The sequence below is a fragment of the Mustela lutreola genome, chromosome 3, assembly GCF_030435805.1.
Source record: "Mustela lutreola isolate mMusLut2 chromosome 3, mMusLut2.pri, whole genome shotgun sequence".
In the NCBI taxonomy this organism is placed as follows: Eukaryota; Metazoa; Chordata; class Mammalia; order Carnivora; family Mustelidae; genus Mustela; species Mustela lutreola.
The window spans coordinates 172,394,849-172,417,821 of record NC_081292.1 but is presented as its reverse complement, the minus strand read 5'-3'; the positions used below and the strand labels follow the sequence as shown (position 1 = coordinate 172,417,821).

At 47.7% G+C, this 22,973-nt stretch overlaps 2 protein-coding genes across 3 annotated transcripts in view; both read left to right on the top strand.

The window, feature by feature from the left end:
* Nucleotides 1–72: 72 nt before the first annotated feature.
* Nucleotides 73–9,927, top strand: C3H2orf72 (chromosome 3 C2orf72 homolog). 2 transcript variants are annotated; one of them, XM_059167738.1, is made up of 3 exons: nt 73–744; nt 3,771–3,878; nt 7,318–9,927. In XM_059167738.1, exons 1-3 carry the CDS (start codon nt 138–140, stop codon nt 7,455–7,457), a joined length of 855 nt encoding a protein of 284 aa, XP_059023721.1. In that variant the 5' UTR covers nt 73–137; the 3' UTR covers nt 7,458–9,927. The 2 variants fall into 2 exon arrangements, with proteins under 2 accessions (XP_059023721.1, XP_059023719.1); XM_059167736.1 differs by having other exon boundaries at nt 75–744; nt 3,768–3,878.
* A 6,803-nt stretch (nt 9,928–16,730) lies between these two features.
* The window catches only part of PSMD1 (proteasome 26S subunit, non-ATPase 1), a 91,148-nt gene continuing 84,905 nt past the window's right edge, over nt 16,731–22,973 (top strand). Inside the window, exons 1-3 of the mRNA XM_059167731.1 lie at nt 16,731–16,886; nt 21,831–21,874; nt 22,721–22,794. Of these exons, the coding sequence (XP_059023714.1) occupies nt 16,871–16,886; nt 21,831–21,874; nt 22,721–22,794 (134 nt within the window). The 5' untranslated portion in view covers nt 16,731–16,870. The remainder of the gene's footprint in view (nt 16,887–21,830; nt 21,875–22,720; nt 22,795–22,973) is intronic.

Below are 22,973 nucleotides of genomic sequence, written 5' to 3'. Positions count from 1 at the left end.
TCGGCCCGCGGGCCGGGAGTCGGGCGGGGCTTGGCCCTTGGGGGTGTGTCCTCTCGGGCCCTGGCGCCCGCGGCCGGAGAGGCGCGCAGCCACCGCTGCAGGGCCCGGGCGGCCGTAGAGGACGCGCGGCGACGAGCATGGAGCGCGAGCTGGAGGAGCTGGTGGCGCGGCCCGCGCGCCCGGCAGAGCCGCCCTTCCAGGCGCTGGTGGAGGCGGCGGGCGGCCGCGGGCAGGTGCTGCTGGTGGGAGAGCTGTGGGAGCGCGAGCAGAGCCGCGCGCTGCTGCGGGACTTCGCCCGGGCAGTGTTCCCGCCCGAGCAAGCGGCGGGCAAGCGGGGCAGCGCGGGGGCTGGGACACCAGAGGCCGGGCCACCGGGGGCGCAGTGGGCGCCCGGGACGGCGGGGGCGCGCGCCATCCGCTCGCCGCTCGTCTTCGTGCTGTGCCGCGCGTCCTCGCTGACCGCCCGGGAGCCGCGGCGCCGCCTGCGGGAGATGCTGCGGGACGTGCGCGGCCGCCGGCGGGCCGGGGCGGCGCTGGTCGGGGTGCTGGTGGCCGAGGCCGGGCCCGAGGACACGGTGGCGCCAGGGTTGCGGCTCCTGGAAGCGCTGCTGCGCACAGTGTTCGGCCGCCAGGCGGGGGGCCCAGTGCAGGCGGCCGCCTATTGCCCTGGCCACCCGGCCTCCAGCGTGGCCGTCCAGGCGGCCGCCTGCAGGGCGCTACAAGCAGCCGGGTCCTCGCGACCAGGTGAGACTACAAGGCCCGGGGGCGGGGAGGCGCGGGTAGTGGGCGGCCTGGGGGTGGGGGGAGGCCCCGAAGTTGGAACTCTTTAGGCCAGCTTCTCTCCATGGGCACCACAGTAAACTGAGGCCCAGAGAGGGGAGGTGCCCAGCACTAGGCCTTCCAGCTACCGTGGATCGGGCCCTGGACCCGGGGTCCAGTCTGTTCCGGAAGGATCCACAGAGCCTAGGAGACGCAAGGGCTTGGGAAAGCCGAGCAGACCAGCTCAATGCAGGGAAGTTGGTGGAGAGAGGGTTGGATTGGGCTGGGAGCTGGGGGGAGGGAGAGGAGGTGAGAAAGCATCAGGAGGCCCAAGTTCCAAGGTGGGAAGGGGAATAGAACTGGGACCTGGGAGGTGGCGGTGGCAGGAGCTTCCAGGACCCCGTGCAGCTAGGGATGTGGCCGTGGAGGCTTAGCGTGGATGCCCCCACCGGCTCACAGGAATAGGTGCCAAGGCTCTGAGTGTGGGGAAAGGGTGTGAGGGACTGCGGGCTCAGAATTTTCTAATCCCACTCTGGGTGTGCACCCACTGCTGCGTTTCTCTCTACGTTCTCCTGAAGCGTGGGAAGGGCAGTGAGGGCACCCAGCCTGGGTAACTACTGCCATCAGCAGAAGTGTGAGAAATCTCTTCCACTCTGGTACCGATCGGAAGGTTTTACGAGAGTTTTTCAGGGTCTCAGGATTAAAATACTGACACTAAGTTCAGCTGGATCTGGCGAAGCTGAGAGAGGCAGGATTGTCCTTTGCGCTCCCAGATCTCTTCCTGCCTCCACCGTCCCTGCACTTGCTGCCATCCCCAAGACCTCAAGCCTTCCATTCTTGCTAAAGTGGTAACCAACACAGAGACTGTGTTCTGCTTCTCTGGGCATCGGTGTGATAACCAGAAACTGGAAGATGCCAGGCTTGCGGGGGGGGGGGGGGGTGCTTTTCCAGCAAGGATCCCTGGTACCTCTGATGTCCCAAATGTCCCAGACCTACCAGCTAGCTTGGCCTGCCAGAGTGAAAGCCATGCATCTCAGCCCTAGGCTCTGCCCCAGCCTCACTCCACCAACCCCCACACCTAGTGCTTACAACCCCTTTCTGTTAAATCTCTGATAGTCAGCTAAATTTGAAACTCTATAACAGTGTTCTGAAAGACATGAAAAGTCCTGAGGTGAGTTGTTATTGTGATTGTCACTGCCAGTCCTTTCACAGATCTGGCCCCACAGGGGAAAGGAAGGAATTTACACAAACAGATTTTCTGCTCCCAATAACCTGGTATCTAGAAAATTCCGAGTTCTTAGTCTCTTAGCCCTCTCCCATTCTCCAAGAACAACTTTTAATTCCCCAGAGCCAAGTGTGTTCTGGCCTCCTCTAAGTTTTTGTACATCTTAAAGTTGCCTTGAATGAAAACCCATTTCTCCTGCCCTCCTCTTCACCTGACCGTCCCATTTTATCATTTGGGACCAGACTTCCTCCTCCAGGAAGCCTTCCCTGACCCTCCCCACTCCCACTTGTAAATTTGCAAGTGAAATCCCAGAACTCTTAAGCACTGGATTTTGTCACTTGGTGAGTTTAACCACCGTTATATCCCCATTTCCCAACACCTTGCCTGGCATGCAGAATCCTTGCCTCCTCTGAAATATTATCACTTAAGAAATCTTAACACTTTGCAAAGGAATCATTCTTTACTGTTTAAACTTGTTTCTACTTTTATAGAAACATCCTGAACAACATGAAACCTTTTACTGATGACCAAAATTGATGAGTATAGGTATAACTCACTGTCCACTACTCTCTTCGGGGCTTTTTCAGTGGACAAAGCCATGGATTGCTAACACGAAGCAGTCCTGTTGCTAAGATTTTGAGAGCAACTGCATCTGGCTTTTTTAAGTTTTCCAATCTCTTTCTTCACTGCTTGATGGCTATTCTTATACTTTTAGGTTGCCCTATCTTGGCAATGACCTTTTACCTAATTATGCTTAATCCAGCTGAGGACCCTGATCCTAAACCAGTGAAGGACCCAGTCTTATTAGAAGTGGGTACAAATTCAGAGTAAATAGGTCATGCATGAGGATTTATAAACAAGATGTTCTGTGTTCCAGTTGGCTATTTTCCTGAGAGTGGGGGCTCCCAGGTGCTGAGGTGTTTATTATAATAAGGAAACTAGACTTTTGAGCATTGCCAATCAATTAGATGAAAAATGGTAGCTTATAGTTTTAAGTATTAAAGTTTCTACTGTGTTGAAAACTTTAAAAAAATAAGGAAACTAGACTCAACATGTAATTGATTTAGGGCACCTGGGTGGCTCAGTTGGTTGGGCGACTGCCTTCTGCTCGAGTCATGATCCTGGAGTCCCAGGATCAGGTCCCACATCAGGCTCCCTGCTTGGCGGGGAGTCTGCTTCTCCCTCTGACCCTTCCCCCTCTCGTGTTCTCTCTCTCTCTCTCTCAAATAAATAAATAAAATCTTTTTTTAAAAATGTAATTGATTTACAGTAGTTATAAAAATGATTAAGTCTATTCCCATTAAGAGATAGTTTGAACCAAAACTCAAGGGGAAATTTCTGCTCTTTGAGTATTTTCTTTGGTGCTGTGTCATTGTTATTAGTTTCATGTCACTTTTTTGGGGGGTCAATTTTGCAAATACAAAAACTCCACCCCACTTAGCAAAGCAGAATCTTTTTAAAAATTTTTTTAAAGATTTTATTTATTTATTTGAGAGAGAAAAAGAGAGAGCACAAGCGAGGGGAGGAGCAGAGGGAGAAGCAGACTCCCTGCCGAGCAGGGAGCCTGACATGGGGCTCAATTCCAGGACCCTGAGACCATGACCTGAGCCAAAGCAGATGCTTAACCTGCTGAGCTGCCCAGGAGTCCCCCAGAATCTTTGTTTTTTTAATCAAACAGTTGAAACTAGGGCAGTTGATAATTGAAGCACTTGGTTTGCTGAACAGAAAAATCTCTCAAACGTGCTCACCTGATGTGTCTGGGACCTTGTGTTCTTTCTGGCAGCAGGACCCTGGGAGAGACCGGGCCTCCCAGCACTGCTGGCATGCTTTTCCTGGGGTCCCTGGAGCCGGGGGAAGGATCCAGATGCCACCTCCCCCAGTGACCCAGCTCAGGGTGAGTGTGCTGCCTTCCTGGCCTTCTGGACCCTGCAGGCCAGGTGCTTGGGATTATGGGGTGGGTCCTGTGCACACAGGGACCTAAGGGATAGGGTTGACCGAAATCCACGGAGCAGTTGCCATGTGCAGGGCGTGGAGGTGAGTGATGTGAGGATGTGAGGTGTTCCTGCCGAGGGCCAAAGGCACAGTGACCCCCCAGTAGGGCTCTAGCCCCATGGGTCTCCCACTAATGAATGCATCGGTGTGGTCAGGGCAGGTGTCCACCCCGTGCATGGTCAGGTGCTTGGAGACAATGCATTTAACCTTCCCCTGAGGCTCCAGAACACACGACCTTGGAGCCAGGGATTGGAGATTGTCCTAGGCAGCAAGGGGAAAACCTGGGAGAGGAAGCAGTGTGAATGAAGGCCTGCGGGCATGATGTCATGCTCAGAAAAGGGGCCCCCATTGGGAGTGCCAGAGGGTGAGGACCAAGAGACTGGGAGGGCTGAAGCTGAGGAGGAGAGCTGGGACCAAATCGGGACTCTGGACCCAAGTGTCGCACGAATAGTGAGCTGCTGGCCATTTCTGAGCAGGGCTGTCCAGATTAGGGGCGTTTTGGAGAGGTGACAAGACTGTGAGGTAGGGCAAGACTAGAGGCAGAGCCAATTAGGAGGGGACTGTTTAGTCCCAGGAGGGACAAGAAGCAGCCTGGACCCAACACTGGCAGTTTGGGAAGGGAGAGGAAGGAACTCGGCTGGAAGCCTTTTCTAGTGTAGGCTTCTCAAGCCGCTAAAGAGAGAAGGGGGAAAAGACAGTTCTTCGGGGTCCCTAGGAGCACCCAGTGGGCATTGAGGCTGTTGTGAGAGCTATAAAGTATTGGGGGAGTGCGTTGTAACCACCTAAATGTACGTGACCCACGGCCCCTGCATGTACTGAACAGCACAGCTCTGTTACAGAAGCAACGGGCAGTGGTTTAAAACAAACTTTTCTTGTGTCCCTTATGTTTAAAAAAATCACCAGGCGAGGTGTCAGCCTTCCCTTGGCACGTAAGAAGTGAGCACAGACTCAGCAGCTTACACCAACACCCGTTAATTCCTCACAATTTCCATGGGTCAGGAGTCTCACAAAGCCGATCAGAGTGTCGCCCGGGCTGCATTCCTTTCCGGAGCCCAAGGCCTTCATGCTGCCATGGGTGTGGGCAGAATTTCCTTCTCCGCTGCCTTCTTAGTGGCTATCAGCTGGGGCTCCTCTCCGCGGACAGCCATCTCGCCACACGTCTCTCAACACAGCAGCTGCTCCTTCAAGAAGCAGGAGAATTTCTGGTCTCCGATAATGTCATTCAATCCCAGGAGGAATTGTTCTGTTGTCCTATATGGGACCCTAATCAAGGGAGTGACGATCCCATCCTAGTGACAGATGCCACTGGCACTAGAAGGAGGCAGTTACGCAGGAGGGGTGCACCGAGTGGTGGAAATCTTAAGGGTCATCTTAGAATTCAGCCTATCACGGGGGAAAGCTCAAAAAATTTGAGAAAGGAAAACAAGTATGAAAATCATTTGCTGAATCCCGTCACTCAAAAGTAAATATCAGCTGTATTTGGACATAGACCATTCTGTTCATCTGTCTGTCTACCTATCTGTGTACCTCCTTGTGCCGTTTACATTGTAATAAATACGCTTCTATATAATACATGAATTATCAGCCAAATGTATCAGGTATTCAAAGCATTCCATTGCAAAAATGTTAACTTCAGTCTCTCCATCGTCAGTGTGGATATTTCTGGAAACCAAAGGGAAAAAATAATAAACCAAAGGAATCAGAAACAATTTTACATAAATCTTGGATAACTCCCCTCTCTGTAGGATGTAACAATTTTCTTTAAAATTTTATTTATTTAAATAATCTCTACACCCACCCCCATGGGGCTCAAACCCATGACCCTAAGATGAGCAGTTGTGTGCGCGGGATGCCTGGGTGACTCAGTAAGTTAAGTGTCTGCCTTCCGGGGCTCAGGTCCCACGATCAAGTTCAGTATCAAGCTCCTTGTTTACCAGGGAGCCTGCCTCTCCCTCTGCCTCCTGCACCTCTTGCTTCTGCCACCCCCCATCAACAAAGAAATAAATAAGATCTTAAAAAAAAAAAAATGAAGTTACATGCTCTTAGAACTGAGCCAACCAGCATCTCTATAGCATATAACAAATTAATCTCAAGTAGAAGTGAATGTTTTAAAATGAAAATTGCATTCATGGACTATGTGTATGCATTTATAACTTACACAATAAATATGGAATTAGACAGACATTCATACATACCGTTCTGGAATCTGCTTCCTTCACAGCAACATATTGTCAGTGTGCAATATTCCACAGCAGTAATTACCTATCAGTAACATATTGTCTCTTTCAGGGGAATGGTGTGTAATTGTAGATTCACATGCGGCTGTAAGAAATCATACAAAGAGATCTGTATACACTTGGCCCACTTTCCCGCACTGGTAGCATCTTGCAAAACTATAGGATGATATCACAACTGGGATATTGACATTGAAACAATCCACAGATCTTATTAAGAGTCCCTCAGTATTACTGTGTGTGTGTGTGTGTGTGTGTGTGTGTGTAGTTCTATGGAATTTTATGCATCTTTTTTTTTTTTTTTAAAGATTTTATTTATTTATTTGACAGAGAGAGATCACAAGTAGGCAGAGAGGCAGGCAGAGAGAGAGAGAGAGGAGGAAGCAGGCTCCCCACTGAGCAGAAGGCCTGATGCGGGACTCGATCCCAGGACCCTGAGATCATGACCTGAGCCGAAGGCAGCGGCTTAACCCACTGAGCCACCCAGGCGCCCTTATGCATCTTTTTTTAAAGACTTTATTTTTTTTTGAGCAAGAGACTGCATGAGCAGGAGCTAGGGGCAGAGGGAGAGGGAGAAGCAGACTCTGTGCTCAATGGGGATGATGCATCATTTTTAATGCCAGAATCTCATCATATGGGTGAGCCATGGTGAACTCAACCAGTCCCTTCTTTGGACATTACATTAGGTTAGGATGCTTTTGGCTACAGGGAGAGAAACCATGGCTCAAGCTGGCATAGCAAGGGCATTCAGTATCTCGCCTAAAAGATAGTCTAGAGGTAGAGTCATCTTCAGGGCTGGTCAATTCCGGGGCCCAGTGACCCCACTGAGGACCTAGGTCCTTTCCTTCTCTCTGCTGAATCACCATCCGTGTCATTTCATCCCAAGATGGCAGTTCCACTAATTATTCCTAATTATTTCCTTAGGATAAAATCCTAGAAGTGGAATTGCTGGGTCAAAGGGTATATACATTTTTAAGGGTCTCGATGCATATTTTACTGTGGTTTTTAAGTAGATATTACTGGGGCCAACTTCCTCCCTTTTGCTCCTAGCTTACTCACTCCTAAACTTGACCTTCTGATTGGGTGATTCCTTCTCTTCTGTTCTAGATCACCTCCAGGACACTGAGGAGGAGCTGGCCCTGACAACCATATGTCCCAACGGAGACTGTGAGGACCACAGGAAGGGGTCGAGAGCCTGTGATGGACTTGTCCCTGCTCCTGCTGACCCCGCTGTAGACTCAAGATGAGGGCTGGACCAGCGGGCTACCCGTGCTCTTAACCTACACACTGGGGACTGGCTCCTTCTCACTGAGCCCCCTTGCTTCCATGTTGACCTTGGAATGGTGGTAACTACAAAGGCCCCACCTGTCGGTGGGGGGCTGCTGCATTGAACCAGCTAGGAAAACTTAGTTTCCTGGAACCTGCCCACCCCCACCTCACATTTGCTCACTCCCCGATCACAGTAAGGTTATCTGGCCTTTCCGTACCTCAGTTTTTCTATGCCACTAGGACAGGTGGCTGTCTACCTTTAGGCTCTGTGGTGCTGTGGCAGCCCATGGTGTGTTTGCATGAAAATCCATCATTTCACGTGCAACTGGAAAGAACTCTGGAACGGAAGTCATCAGATCAGGAACGGGGGTGGCCTTGGACAAGTCACTGAACCTTTGGAGCTTCTGTTTCTCAAACACATGACGAGGCTCTGAGCCCAGGGGCTCTCAACCAAGAACCAGGCTGCCATTCCAGGCAGCACTGGAAAGGTGTGTGTTTGAGTGTGAGTGTGTGTTGTGCAGGGGTTACTGTGACTATGCGGTACCCCTGGCACTTAGTGGGTTTCTCACAACCTACGGTACAATCTCTAACAGTAAAGATTTGTTCCACCAAAATTGCCCATCATGGCTCCTTTGAGAAACTGAGTGAGCCAATCCCTTCTCCCTGGGAAATTCTAAGAGTACCCCACCCCCAGAAGAGAGGGTTGGGCTTCCTGAGACCTTGGCTCCCAGAGCAAAGCCAACATAAAGATTGCACTGCTGCCCTGGGGGCCTGTTGGGTCAGAGCAAAGACAGCCACCTGCTTTGCATGCCCTCTTTCTTCCTCCTCTTGATGTTGACTTTCTATGCCAAATCCTTTGAGAATAAGGATGCTGGGAACTGCCCATGACACCAAACAAGAAAGATAGGAATGTGCATTACAAGGACATGGGACTTTCTCTCCATTTCAGGCCCTTGTCCAAGGTCAAAGCAGACCCAGCCCAGAGGTACCAAGTTCCTGAATCCTTTTTTCTCTGTTTAAGAGTCAGACAGGGTTGATGATGATGTTCCTTTCAAAGCCAGGAAAGCCATCTGTTCACTCGTAGAAGGAACTCTGCATTACCTCCCTTGCCTTCCTCGCCTGCCCCTGGAGAAATGCAGTCTTTGGAATGAGAAAGAGCAGCTCCTGGTTTGCCTTGGTAGGAAGCACGTCTAAGGGGAGCAGCTAAATTCATTCATTTGTGCATGATTTGCTCTGCAGACATGCAGCGGGCCTATCTGCCCAGGATTCTACTGCATACCTTCCAGTAGTTACTTTGGCTTTCATGTCTGGTACCAAAATGTGGAATTGGAAACCTGTGGCTGAGGGGCTGTGTGATATCAAGGTGGGGTCCCTCCTGGCTCTAGGCCTCAATTTATTCTTCATATTAAGCAGCCCAATTCTATCCCTGCTTTGCCTCATGGGGATAGCGTGAGGGCAGGCAGGGTGACCTTTTATTTGGGGTTGGTTAGCAGCAGGTGTCATTTTAATAATGCAAAGCTGTCTTACCAATACGTAGACCCAGCTGACCTTCTACACAAGAATGAACTCAATGGATTACTGTAGATTTTGTTTTGAAATGGGGAGACTGGTATTTCCAAAGCTGCTCTATTTTTCTATATGGGATCGAGTTTTTTATTTGGTTGGGGGGGGCCTTTATTAAGGTGGGAAATTACCTAAGGCAGAAGTTACAAGGCACAGCCTCTGCTGTTTAAAAACCTTTTGTATTTGTTGCCAATATTGGAAACTTGAGAAATTGCACATAAAAAATGTAGCTTGCTGGATAGAGGACAGGGCATGCCATCACATCCAGTTCGCTGCAACCCCCCTCCCCTGGGTAGAGCCCCCTCCCTCCCATCTAATCTGCCTCTCTACTTCACTCCTACGTGCCACCTGCCTGGTCCTGATGAACATTCAAGTTCGCATACCTGTGGGGTAGAGTGGTCTACGTATAACTTTTTCATTACTTTCAGTATCTCTGGTGACTAGCTAAAGACAGAAGATCTTTCCTGAGGTTCGTGTTCTGCTTCCCAACCGGGAAACACGCGACTGGACTGAGAGTCTTCAGGGCCTATGTTGGGTTTCTCAACATGTGGCTACACATGATCTTTTTAGGAATAATCTAGTTGGTATTTTTCTAGCAGACACAAGAGTTAGGTGCTGGAAGGGATGACCTTGGTGGTAGGTCTCTTCCCTGAGGACTTTTACAAGGCCTGAAGATTGCGGTGGGCCTGTCTGGGAATAGAGGCCCCAAATGGGGTCAGTGGTACTGAGAGCCATTAGTGGGGATCTCCAGCCAAGTCACACTTTGGGCTGGTGGGTATTAATCCTTCTAATATGGAAGTAGTTGTGCTGCTTCTGACTTGAATCAATTATTAATTCTTTCTACCTAATAAAACCGAACAGTAGCTCACGGCTATCTAATCAAAATCAGAATGGATCTTCGCATTTGTTCTTAAAGCATTGCTCACAGGGGCCCGTGGGAGCAGGGAGCCTGGGCAAAAGGTGGGAACCTCTGGAATAGTTTGGCCTGAAAGACTTCCAGTCCTGCCCTGGGGAAACATCTCTACAACCCTGTCGGCTGGAATTGGAAAAACATGTAGCCAGAAAGTAAATGTTTGAAAAGAGATGGTTTTCAAAGATAGCATTTTGCTTGGGGCTCACCCAAATGTGTGTGTTCGTTTGCACCTATGAGCATGTTTAACGAGGCAAGATGGCCTTGCCTCAGCCCCAGAGAGCCCTGTATAATATTTGTGTCATGGTTTCTCTCCTCTCGAAGTATTTGTCTCCCAAGACTTACCATGCAAGAGGAGTCAAAGAACAGGGCAAACCTGCAAAGGGGCCGGGGTTTAAGGCCCCCAAACACCAGTGTGTTCTCAACAAGCCCCCCTCTTATACCAGCCAGAGAACCCAGGACCCAAGCTCATGGGAAAAGGCGACGACAGCCATGTTAACCTGATAGTCTATGCGCTTCAAAGTGTAACAGCTCCTCTGTGGGGCTGACTCCCTGAGCTCGTGAGGCCTGCACTTTGCCCTGTTTGGACTGGCAAACATAAACAGCACAGTGGGGAGAGAGTCTTTTGTTTGATACCCGAGGGCTGCACAACCCCCTTCTGGCCCAGTCTTGTGTGTTAGTGTATCAAGGATTGAGACAGACTGTTGCTTGTGTAATCTTTGAGTTCAAAGGAAGTGAGGTACAAGGCAGGGTGGCTGACCAGCATTGTACACGAATTCTTCAGATGCCTTTGCCCCCCTGAGCCAGAGCCCTTGGGTTATGTTATATTTGGGGCTGCTGAACTGGGAGCAGAAACAGAGGCTACCTACGGGGATATGCCCTGGTTCACAGAGATCCCAAAGTGAGCAAGGTGTGTAATGGCTCAAGTCCAGAGTTGGCCCGGGCCCTGGGGCCTCTGCGGGTCCAGGGCTTTGGCAAAACCCTGTCTGGCTTCCTCCCTGAGCTCCCTGACCTCCCCAGCCAGGGCCCCTGCTGCAAGGGCAGACCCACACCTGACTGGTGAAATTCAGAGACCCTTAGGTAGGAGTTCACATGGTAAGTCTTAAGTCAGGCTGGGTTTTGTCCTGTTCTGCACTTGTGGAGTCGTTAGGCTCTAAGTCCTTGTGCCCAAGCCCTCATTCTGAGTCCTGATTACACACACTGGGTCTTGCTGCCCTTCGTTTCTTCTCTCCCTCACTGGTTAATGAGGGTTTCTCAGATTGTTACCCCAACTCTGGGCTACCCTAACCAACCACCTGCCATCCCAGGGATCTTGCCCACTCCAGAACCCCTGGCTGCCAGGGCAGCCACTTTAAGCCCCTTGCTCTCTGGCAGGAGGGCGTCTCACCTTTAACCTCTCTCCCTCAATCTGGTTTGGTCCAGCCTGTGCCGGCACCAAGGAGCAGGGCCAGGCCTAAGAGGGAGGTTAGAGGGCACAAGACCTCTGGGTAGGTCTAGACCAGCCCTGCCTAAGAGAAATCTAACACCAGGACCATATGTAGGTTTAGATTTTTCTAGTAGCCACATGAGGAAAAAAATAAAACAGATGGAACTAATTTTAATAATATATTTTATTTAATAATATATTTTATTTAGTCCAGAATGTCCAAAATAGCATTATTTCCACTTAAATATAAACATTTGTACTGACACAGTTTGCATCTTCTAAATCCTGTGAGGCTATTACACAACAGCTTGATTTAAACACTAAATTTTTAAACCAAAATAACTTGATCTGTATTTAGATTTCATGAAATTCGTAGTTGAAAAAAAGAGATTCACTCTCAAATTGCTCCAGATATACTTAAAAGTTCACCAATAACTAAATTGGGCATCAGTCTTTAAATTTTAATGAAATTAAATAAAATGGAATCTAAAAATCAGTTCCAGGATTTGCAATAGTTGCGTTTCCAGTTCTTGGTTGCACCTGTTGCTAGGGTCTAGCCAGTGTGAAAGCAAGAGTCTAGAACAATGGAAACGTGCAGGATACTGGCCTTGGGGGTTCGGTGTGGCTCTTCCCGCCTCACCCCCAGACCCCCAGGAAGGGAAGAGCAGTGGCTTCCTGCATCAGCTTGTCAGTTTTCCTGTCGCCCAGGATAGGAGCTGTCCTCCCGCAGTCCGCCCCCCAGGGAAGAGAGTTCAGTGTCTCAGATGGCTTTGCGGGTCTTTTTGTGCCTCAGTCCACCCAGGGCCCCATCCAGGTGTTTCCTTCCCATCAAGCACCGCCCCCGCACCGGAAGCCCGTCTCACACTGCTGCGTTTGCATTTCTGCTCCATGAACAAATGATTTCACTCTACTAGCATGTGGCATGCGTGGTGTACCTAAAGCATCCACCAGACTCGGCGCCTGGCCCTGTGACCTAAGATCTGAGGTTTATTCAGCGCTCTCTACACCAAACCCCTTCCCTCACTTAGGGCCCTGCCAGGTAGGTGGGCCTGTCCCCTCCGCGCCTGGGGGGTTGGGTGACCACGTGGCCACAGCGCCGCTAAGTGGCAAAGCAGGGATTTGTTTCCCGGCTCCGACGACGCCTGCCCTTATCAACTCATAACGCTGCAGCTCAAAAAGCAGTCAAGCCCGATTCTTGGAAGGAGCGAGCCCTCCTAATACCCCCAAGGCTGGGCATGGGGGTAGGCGAGCCGTGGAGGGCAGGATGTGGGTGGTCCCAGGGCGCTCGCCCCGCGCGGAGTTCTTCGCCTTCTGGGAAGCACCGTGGCCACTAGAGGGCGTCGCGGGGGCCAGGGAGGTGCTCCCGGCAGCTCCTGAGCCCTGTTTAAGGTGGGCGCTCCAGCAAAATAAGTGCTGGCTCTGGTTTCTTCCTTTCACCCTGTCAGTTGCCCCAGTCTGTCCCGGTCTGTGTGAGCCTACAGAGGACCTTGTTTGGTCTTTGCGAATTTTTGCTTCAGTCCTAAATTTGGAGGCAGATATTGTTTATGAACAGAGCACTGGGGAGGAATTCCTTCGGTGATTTTGATCTGTCCTCAAACTTCTCTGAAGATAAATATATCTCATTATAAAATTTGGAGAGGGCGAGGGTTTCAGAGACACAGGTGTGAGTTCCAGCATTGTGCCAATAACTAACTGACTCTGCCTTCATTCATTCATCCAACTCTTACTGAGTACCTACTGTTTGCCTAACACTGTGCTAGTTACTATAGGCGATACTGAGATGAATAAGATGTGGCTCGTCCCCTTGAGAAGTTCCTAGTCCAGCTGAGACCTGGGCAAGGAGACAGGACGATAGCTGTGTGGGGTAAAGGATGCAAGGGAACACATAGTTGGGTAATCAAGAAAGGCGCACCTGGAGGAGGAGCTGCTTGGTAAGTGGGGGAAGAGGAAAGGAAGTCAGAGGGAAGAGCCAATACCAGGGTCAGAGACAAGGTCAGACTCTGGGAGCCCCAGCAGTTCCGGATCGCTGGACCGTGGCATGCCAAGGTGGAGGGCTGGGACATAAAGACTGAAGGTAAGCAGGGTTGGGTGAAAATCTTGGAGGAGAGAGTCCTTGTCTTCCTTGTTTTTGATCGTGCTTTTGGCTGGCTGGGGAGGACAGACAGGAGCATCCTGAGATGGTGAGCAGGAAGGCAAAGCTGGTGGAAGTGGTTGCAGCCAGGAAAGAAGAGGGGGAGCCAAGACTGCCAGGAAATGGGAGCTGGGCTGCTGTGGGAGAGGTTAAGTAGACCAGAGCTGGTACCGACCCAGTGAGCGGGAGGGAACAGTCATGGCCCAGCTTCAGTTGCTATTAGTGCCCTTCTCCACCCCCAGATCAAGGCAGGAGATGTGCATGGAGCTTTGAGGTTATTGAGTTAAGGAGTATCAAGCAGAGATGTATGGTAAATGTGTGAGTCTGGGGCTCCAGAGAAAGGATGGGGCTATGGGATACATTTGAGGAGGCCACCATTCTGTCCACAGCAATGGGGGCATGGATCTCTCACAGAGAGAGTGGGGAGTGAGACAAAGGCTTTGGACAGAAACTCAGAAAGAAGAAGCATAAGAATAGAGCCCAGGATGAGGGCTGAAGGTTTCAAGGAGCAGAGGCAGTGGTCAGAGTTGAGTTTTGAAAAGATCGCTGTGGCTAAAGAGTATACAATTAAATGGAGATGAAGAAACCTCAGGCTTGGAACAGCTGTCCAGGTGGAAGAACAGAATCCACAGGAAGAGAGAGGCCCCTCACCGGGTTCCCCTGGGGCTTCGGGGAAGTTAAAAGCCAAGTATCCAAGCCAGACACATGAGGATCGTCTCATAATATCCTCTCTTTGAAGAGCAGACGTGGCACCTGGTCTTCTCTTGTTTTAAAACTATTTTAATTAATTGCCAACACTTACTTGCTTAAATTATTTATTTATTTTTTAAAGAGAGAGATTGAGAGTACATGAAGCAGGGGAGGGCAAGAAGAGAATTTTTTTTTTTTTTTTTTTTTTTTTAAGAAGAGAGAGAATCTTAAGCAGGCTCCATGCCCAGTGCAGCCTGACTGTGGGGCTCCATCCCATGACCCTGAGATCATGTCCTGAGTGGAAATCAAGAGTCAGATGCTTATCTGTCTGAGCCACCCAGGTGCCCCAGTAGTTCCGCACAGCAACAGCAGAAGAAGTAGCCACTACTCTCTTTTAGTGGACCACACATTCTTCTTTTGTTGCTTCTTAGTTGCCACACCCCCTCCTGCTGAGCTACCATTTCCTTACACTCTGCCTGCTCCACTCATTTCCATCGCCTGTTACGTGTGATTTCTCTAGAATTTTCGGGCATGCAGGTGTCTTCATGTGAGGGATGGGCCAAAGTGCCTTTGTGAAACCATACTCCCAGATAACTGTTTATTTTCTGGTGCACACCTCTCAGAGTAGTGCCTTCTAATCTGATCTACAGGTTCTTCAGAAGTGTTTAATAATTATATTTGATGTATTTTAACCACCTTAGCTCTAGAATACTAATTTTTTAAAAATTCACACATTCACTCCAATGTGTTATCAACCAAATTTTAAGTCAAGCACAAAATATTGCTTGTGCCAGTAGATTGCATTGTTTTGACAAGGCTGCGGAAATAATCTTTATTTATTTTTTCAGAAATAATCTTTAGTAATTGCTATCTAACCGATGAGTAGCTTGATGGTGCAAGACTAGTGGCTTAAAAATGCCACCATCAGGGCGCCTGGGTGGCTCAGTGGGTTAAAGCCTCTGCCTTTGGCTCCCGTCATGATCCCAGGGTGCGGGGATCGAGCCCCGCATCAAGGTCTCTGTTCAGCAGGAAGCCTGCTTCCCTTCTTCACTCTCTGCCTGCCTCTCTGCCTACTTGTGATCTCTGTCAAATAAATTAATTAATTTAAAAAAATCACCACCATCTGTCTCTAATCTTTGTCAAGCCTTTCTCAGTACTGACTATTGAAGTAGATTGGCTCTTGAAGCTGGTAGCCATCACAATTACCATTTCAAATCAGACGTATCAAAATCCAGGAGGGGCGCCTGGGTGACTCAGTTGGTTCTGCATCTGCCTTAGGCTCAGGTCACAATCCTGGGGTCCTGGGATGGAGCCCTACCTAGGCGTCCCTGCTCAATGGGGTGCCGTCTTCTCCCTCTCCCTCTCCCTCTGCCCTTCCCTCCCACTTGTGCTCACTCTTGCTAGTGCTGTCTCTCTCTCTCTCAAATGAGTAAATAAAATCTTTATTTAAAAAAGATAAAGAAAAACCAAGAACCTGTTGCTATGGGGGCGAAGAAGAACTAGACGCCTAGAAGGCAAGAATGGGAAGCTCTTTTTTCTATGGAACACTTTCACTATATATCATTTTTTTTAAGTATTTATTTATTTATTTATTTGAGAGAGAAAAAGAGAGAGAGAAAGAAAGAGAGGGCACATCCCCAAGAGAGGGAAAAGGGGAGGGGACTCGCCACAGGGATCTCAGGACCCTGGGATCCTGACCTGAGCCGCAGCGCTTAACGCACTGAGCTACCCAGGCGTCCTTCATTATAAATCTTTTCGCGCTTCTTTTATTTATTTATTTTTAAAGATTTTATTTATTCGACAGACAGAGATCACAAGTAGGCAGAGAGGCGGAAGCAGGCTACCTGCAGAGCACAAAGCCCAACGCGGGGCTCGATCCCAGGACACTGGGATCATGACCTGAGCCAAAGGCAGAGGCCTTAACCCACTGAGCCACCCAGGCGCCCCTTGCGCTTCTTTTAAACAACCTACAGTATTAACTATTCCAGAAAATCATCATTGTTCAATTTTATTATGAACGAGTGATTACTTAGGGATTCATTATGATAATAAAGCATTTCTGTGAGGATTTCTTTTGAAGACGGATTCTGCTTTTTAAAAAACGCTGAAACTCATTTTCTTAAGACATCCTCTTTTGCCTTTCTCCTATCCCCGCAGCTTTGGCGGGCGGACGGGCGGGGAACGATGCAGAGAGACCGCCGAAGCAGCAGGTGGTGCTGCGAGCACCATGAGCTCCTGCCCGCAGAACCCTTTCTCTGAGCAATGGCGGGTGATAATGGGGGTCCTCTTTCTGGGGGTGGCTATCCTCAAGCCTGATCGCAGGTGCCCAAGAGGGTCCGCGCCCCGGCGGGAATGTTGGACCTCGAGGAAAGTCAGAGAAAACATGGAGCTCTCCGTGCACCCTTTCGCGAGGGCCGGGGTAACAGTGACGGCGCAGAAAACCGCAGGCCGGGGCCGGAGAATTTGCACCGAGCGACAGGCGGGGCGGCGGGCAGCCCCGGGGCGGGCGGGGTCCTGGAAGAGGAGCGAGCCGGCGGCCTGAGGAGGCTACTGACTGAGCACCGCACCGGGGGAGCCAGGAGGCGCGGCGGAGCGGACGGGCCCGGAGCTGACAGATAGACAGCGCGGCCGGGACGGCGAGCGAGCGGGCAGGCGCGTGCGGGACGCAGCCATGATCACTTCAGCTGGTGAGTGCGACCGCTCCCGGCGCCGAAAGGGAGGAGCCGCCACGCCGGCTTTTAGCTGAGTCAGGGCCGGTGACTGGGCACCTCCCGGCAGAGCGCCGGCCTGCGCGGCCCCTCGCTGCCCACGGCCCACCCCCCGTTCTGGGGGCTGGAGGTCTGGGCCCGGCCTCTCAGGGCCCGGCGATGACCTCCGGCTCGGGGGGATCGCGCGGGCTGGAGCGCCTGGGCATCCCTCCCCAGTCACACCCCCGTGCCCGGACCCGAGGGGCTTCTTGGGCCCTTTCCGATTCCCACCGCCGGGCAGGGGGGCGTCCTCACTTCTGTCCCTCCCGAAGGTGGCCCTGGGGCCGTCGGATTCCAGCTCTTCCCTCGCATCTGGTTAGGATGGGCTGACCCCCGGTGCGGTCGGCGGGTAGGGCAGCCTAACTACTACAGAAGGGCTCCAGCCCCGGCCCCGGCTCCATTCTCCTTGGAGTCAAATCGGAAATTACATTTGAGGCGGGTTGTTTGTGGGGCTGTTCCACGAGTATTCAGTTCAGGCGCCCAGAAAACTTTTGTGTCCGGTGAAGACAGCACTTGAAGGCTGCATTATAATGATCATGTGTCTGTAGTTTGGAGGCTAGGGGCTCAGTACGTGTTCTGCATTGAAGAATGAATTCATGGATGTGCGGAGCGGTTTTCTTACATTTAATCATTGCATATGTAGATCTGGACGATGACATTGGAGATGAGATAAGCTTCAAGGATCCAGTGGAGAATTGTTAAGCCCCCATCTCCCCCAAAGATTGATTTGCATATAGGTGTCCACAGCCTTGGTGTTTTGTTTTGTTTTTTGTTTTTTGTTTTTTGTTTTGCTTGCCTTCTCACACACCCTTTTCTCGTCCTGTTTATCTACGCTTGTCCCACAAGTATTTTGTTGTAAACAGACTTGCTTGGACTAACTTGTACTTGTACAGCGCTCAAACCCATGTATTTGTGAGGGTTGCTGAAAGGAATTAGACCCTAGAGATATAAAGCTATTTTCAAAGATTTCAAGAGGTGTCACCTCTTCCTGGAATTAGACTTTTGTCCCCCGGGGGGTACAAATGAGATGAATTTTAGTTCAAATAGAAAAGAGTTTTTCCAGTCACAGCTCTCTAAAGGTAAAATGAGGGTGAAATTTCTTACCATTTGTAAATGTAGAGCTCCTTCTGTTTAACATCTGTCCATTGCCACAGATCTGTATTAGCCCAAACCACCTTTATCTTTTGCCTGGGTTTCTGTAACGGCCTCAAGATTTTGTTTTTTCCACTGTTATCTTCATACAGTCCATTCTAATTGTTGTAGTCAGAGTAATTTTTTTCAAACTTTAATCACATGTCATTTTTTTTTGCTTAACATTTTTAGGAATGTCCATTGTGTTTAGAATAAAATCCAGACTTTTAACCAAAGACTTATATCATTGGATTCCCCCTTTGTCTTATACTACTGTCTTCCTCACTCACTATAACCTATTCATACTGGCCTTCTTTCTGTTCCTTGAATATGTCAGTTTCTCTCCCAACCTCAGGACCATTGCACATTCTGTTTCCTCTTTCTAGACTCTTTTTCCTCAAGTTTTCCCTTAGCTTCTCAATCTTTAGTCCCAATTCCAATATTAGTTTTTCCTGGTCATTCTTTTAAAATATGCTGCCTGCCTCTCTTCCCCTTAGCTGTCCCCTTCCTTCACCACAGCCCTGCGATTACTTTGTTTACTTTCCTGATTACTGTCTCTTTGTAGACACAAGTTTGGGCAGCAGACTTGTTTTCATGATTCTTAGAGCACTGTCAAGCAGATAGAAGTTCAGAAGTATATTTAGAACGAAGGAATCAACTAATGAAATCAATAAATTAGTCCCTAGAGTATTTTAAGGAGAGCCTGAAAAAATACTTAGTGGGAATATGATAGAATTTAAACCTGTTGGGAGTGGCAAGAATAATGATCTTTAAGATACTATTCTGAGATGCTGTGGTGATATAGTATATTTGTGGTGAGTGTGTATTTTTTACATTTACTGGATTACTTACCAGCCTTTGCCCAAAACATTTTGTCACCTTGTTTCCTGTTCTGTGGCTCACAGTGGCTTAGGATCTGTCCCAGGTGCTAAACAAGCTAGCCTCACAGTTTTGGTATGGATTCATCAGCTAATTCTTTCGTTTATTCTCTAGTCATTTGCTAGGTACTAAGAATATAGTGGTGAATAAGAGGTGAACACATACTGGTTTTCAAAAGATTTGTCAGCAGAAGGGAGTGGAGAGAGAGAGATCGGTGGTTGCAGGAGAGAGATGTGAGATGAGTGGTGTTTTGTGGGTTTGTAACATAATATAGGCACATAAAGGGAAATTATGCTAAAAAGCTTTAAGATAGTAATCCCCCACTCATTTCCTCTTCCTTATCCTTGGAGACAGCGATTTTCAACTTATAACTGGAACGTACCTCTGTATTTATGAATAACATCCAAATGTTACTATAAATGATTGAACAAGTTTACATAATGTCTGCTTTCTTTTTATTATGGCAGAAGAGATTTTTATAGCATCCCAGACTTTTCACATTCCTTGTATACCTTCCTCTCCCGCCATCCAAAGGAAAGTTCTGTTTTGTTTTTAAGATGGGAAATAATATGGAGTGTAGAGTATTTATTTGATTTAGTTGTGTTCCATGAACAAAGACAGTATTTCTAAGCCAGGACAACCATGTAACAAATTAGCCATAAGTGATACCAAACAGGAGAGTATAAGAAATTCATCACCTCTTTTGGTAAAAGCAATTCAGATACATGATTGATTGATGATAGGCAGTGGGTAGCATTTTTAGTATGTTGATGAAGTGTTCTGCTGTTTATAATCTGTTCCACATTTAAAGCATTATTCTCTGTCATCTGTTCCATTTTACTAGTTCACCAAACGCTCAACCCCCCATTACATTTTTTTTTTTAAGATTTTATTTATTTATTTGACAGAGAGAGATCACAAGCAGGTAGAGAGGCAGGCAGAGAGAGAGGAGGAAGCAGGCTCTCCGCTGAGCAGAGAGCCTGATGCTGGGCTCCATCCCAGGACCTTGAGGTCATGACCTGAGCTGAAGGCAGCAGCCCAACCCACTGAGCCACCCAGGCACACACACACACACACACACACACACACCCGCCCCCTGTTACATTTTTTAATCTGTCTTCTCTGCATTCTGTCAGTTTAGCCTCTCTTTTCTGGACTAGAGTACCAGACTAGAGTACCAAGAAGTTCTTTCTGTCTACTCTTATACTTTTAGAATAGTAGTATGCCCTAGCTAACACCATGGTGTACTTTTGTTGGCTAAATGTTGTATCCTTTGCTGTATGGCTCTCTGAAGACTGCTGGAGCTACTTGGCAAACCTACACTTACCATTTAAAAATGGCTACATCTTGGGGCACCTGGGTGGCTCAGCAAAAGAACCATAGTGTCTGCCTTTGGCTCAGGTCATGGTCCCAGGGTCCTGAGATCAAGCCCCATATGGGGCTCTCTGCTCACCTGAAAGCCTGCTTCTCCCTCTTCCATTCTCCCGGCTTATGTTCCCTCTCTCACTTTGTCTCTCTCTGTCAAATAAATAAGATCTTTTTAAAAAATGGTTACATCTCCTAAGTAAATTTGTCGTGATGCTTTTTAATCAACTCACAGTTTCTTTTATCTTTTTTTCGAAAAGATTTTATTTAGTTATTTGACGCAGAGAGAGAGAGAGAGAGCAAGCTTAAGAAGCGGGAGTGGAGGGCAGAGGGAGAGGGAGAAGCAGGCTCCCACCAAGCAAGGAGCCTAGAGTGGGACTTGATCCCAGGACCCGAGCTAAAGGCAGATGCTTAACCAACTGAGCCACTCAGGTGCCCCTCAACTCACAGTTTGAATTCAGTGTTGCAGAATGACTTTAAGATCTATATGGAAAACATGTATCTCAGAGCTACAGTTTAGTTTTCTTTGGTTTTTTGTGGTGTTTGTTTCTTTGTGGTTTAAGGACGTAATTTCCCTTATATTTTTCCCAAAAATCCCTTCGGTATATGACCAGGTGTATTCTTTTCAGTATCCTTCACTTTCCAACATCTGCTAACACCTCAAGGTCATGTGGGGAACACTGTGCTTGGATAATTGGAAGTCAGAACAAGATAGCTCATCATTTAACATACCTTCTAGATTACTTGTGATATAAAAGTGGTGCCTTAATATAGGCATATTGAAATAATTGATATATTTTACTCTGTGGAGTTGATGACTATACCTTTTTTTGTAAATAATTTTATAACTCTTGATTCATTTTGTGTGAATAAGTTTTTTCTAAAACTGTCTAGGAAAGTTTTGATTAGTACGCTAAGCCAAAGATTCTCCAACTGTAATATCAGTATCACAAGGAAAATTTGTGGCCCATCCCCACAATTTATAATTCAGTAGATCTAGGATGGGACCAAGAATTTGCATTTTTAACAAGTTCCCAGGAAATGCTAATTCTGTGGGTTGCAGGACTGCACTTTGAAAACCACTGAATTTGGTAAATGTGATTTTGGTGGTGTCATGAGGGTTTGATAACACAGTTCTTAAACTTTGAAATAGGAACATTTACAATTTTATTTATTTATTTAAGATTTTTTTTTATTTTACAGAGAGAGACACAGTGAGAGAGAAAATATAAGCAGGAGGAGTGAGAAAGGGAGAAGCAGGCTTCTCATGAAGCAGGGAGCCCGATGTGGGGCTCAATTCATGGGATCATGACCTGAGCCGAAGGCAGATGCTTAGTGACTCAGCTGCCCAGGCACCCCATAAACATTTACAATTTTAAAGAATAATCATTCTTCTAGTGAAGTCACTTCTCAAAAAATACTTTTTCCAATTATGGTATATTTTTGACTAAGCAGTATCTTTTATCTTAGCGTAAGTTTTATAATTATGATATATCTTTTATCTTACAGCTGGAATTATTTCTCTTCTGGATGAGGAAGAACCACAGCTTAAGGTATGAGTTGAAGAAAAATTAACTGGGGTTAATTTGAGTGCTGTGAAACTTTGAATTGAGCCATATTTGTGTATTTTCCATATAGCCGTCTTACCCAGTCTGTAGCCATTCAAATTTAGTCCCCCACCCCAGAACAGTATTTTGGCAATAGCATATTGCCAAAATAGCATATTGGTTTTCCCTAGAGTTTAACAAAGCTAAGGTAAATAATTCTCATTATGGCACCAGTACACTCCCCACCCACCCTTGTTTCTTTATCAAAGGAAAGCACAAAAAAATTGTTTATTCTGTGTCACATATTTTTAAATTATTTGTATTTGACTAAAATGGCACATATTTAAAGTGGCTCTACACACCTGAATTTACTTATATCCAGTAATTAATTTTATATATACAGAGAAGAAAGATGCTTATTATGGTAAGGAATGAACTATGGCTAGTCTAATGTTTTATGATTAAAAACAGAAAGGAAGGGAGCCTGGGTGGCTCAGTTGGTTAAGCAGTTGCCTTCGGCTCAGGTCATGATCCTAGCGTCCTGGGATCAAGTCCCATATCGGGTTCCTTGCTCAGCAGGGAGCCTGCTTCTCCCTCTGCCTCTGCCTGCCATTCTGTCTGCCTGTGCTCGCTCTCTCTCCCTCTCTCTCTGATAAATAAATAAAATCTTTAAAAACAAACAAACAAAACAGAAAGGAAATCTTTAAACCCAAGAGAAAACACAAGTCAGTACATTTTTGTATTTGTCATAGATTAAAAATTTTAGTAAATATGATTGAGAATTTGGCCATTGATTTGTCAGAACCTTTTTTTTTTTTGTAAAAAATTGTATTTTATTTTTATCTTCTACAGGAATTTGCACTACACAAGTTGAATGCAGTAGTCAATGACTTCTGGGCAGAAATTTCTGAGTCTGTAGATAAAATGTAAGAAATTATTTTATTTCTGTAAATTGGATTAAAGTAGATCAACTAATTATCTGTGGATGTGGGTCATGTGGCTTATTAATTCACTTAGAAATGTGCTGCTACTAAATATATTTAAATTTAGGATTTTTAAAGGAAAACCAATTTGAGCTAGGCTTATACTTCCTAATTTCTTTCAG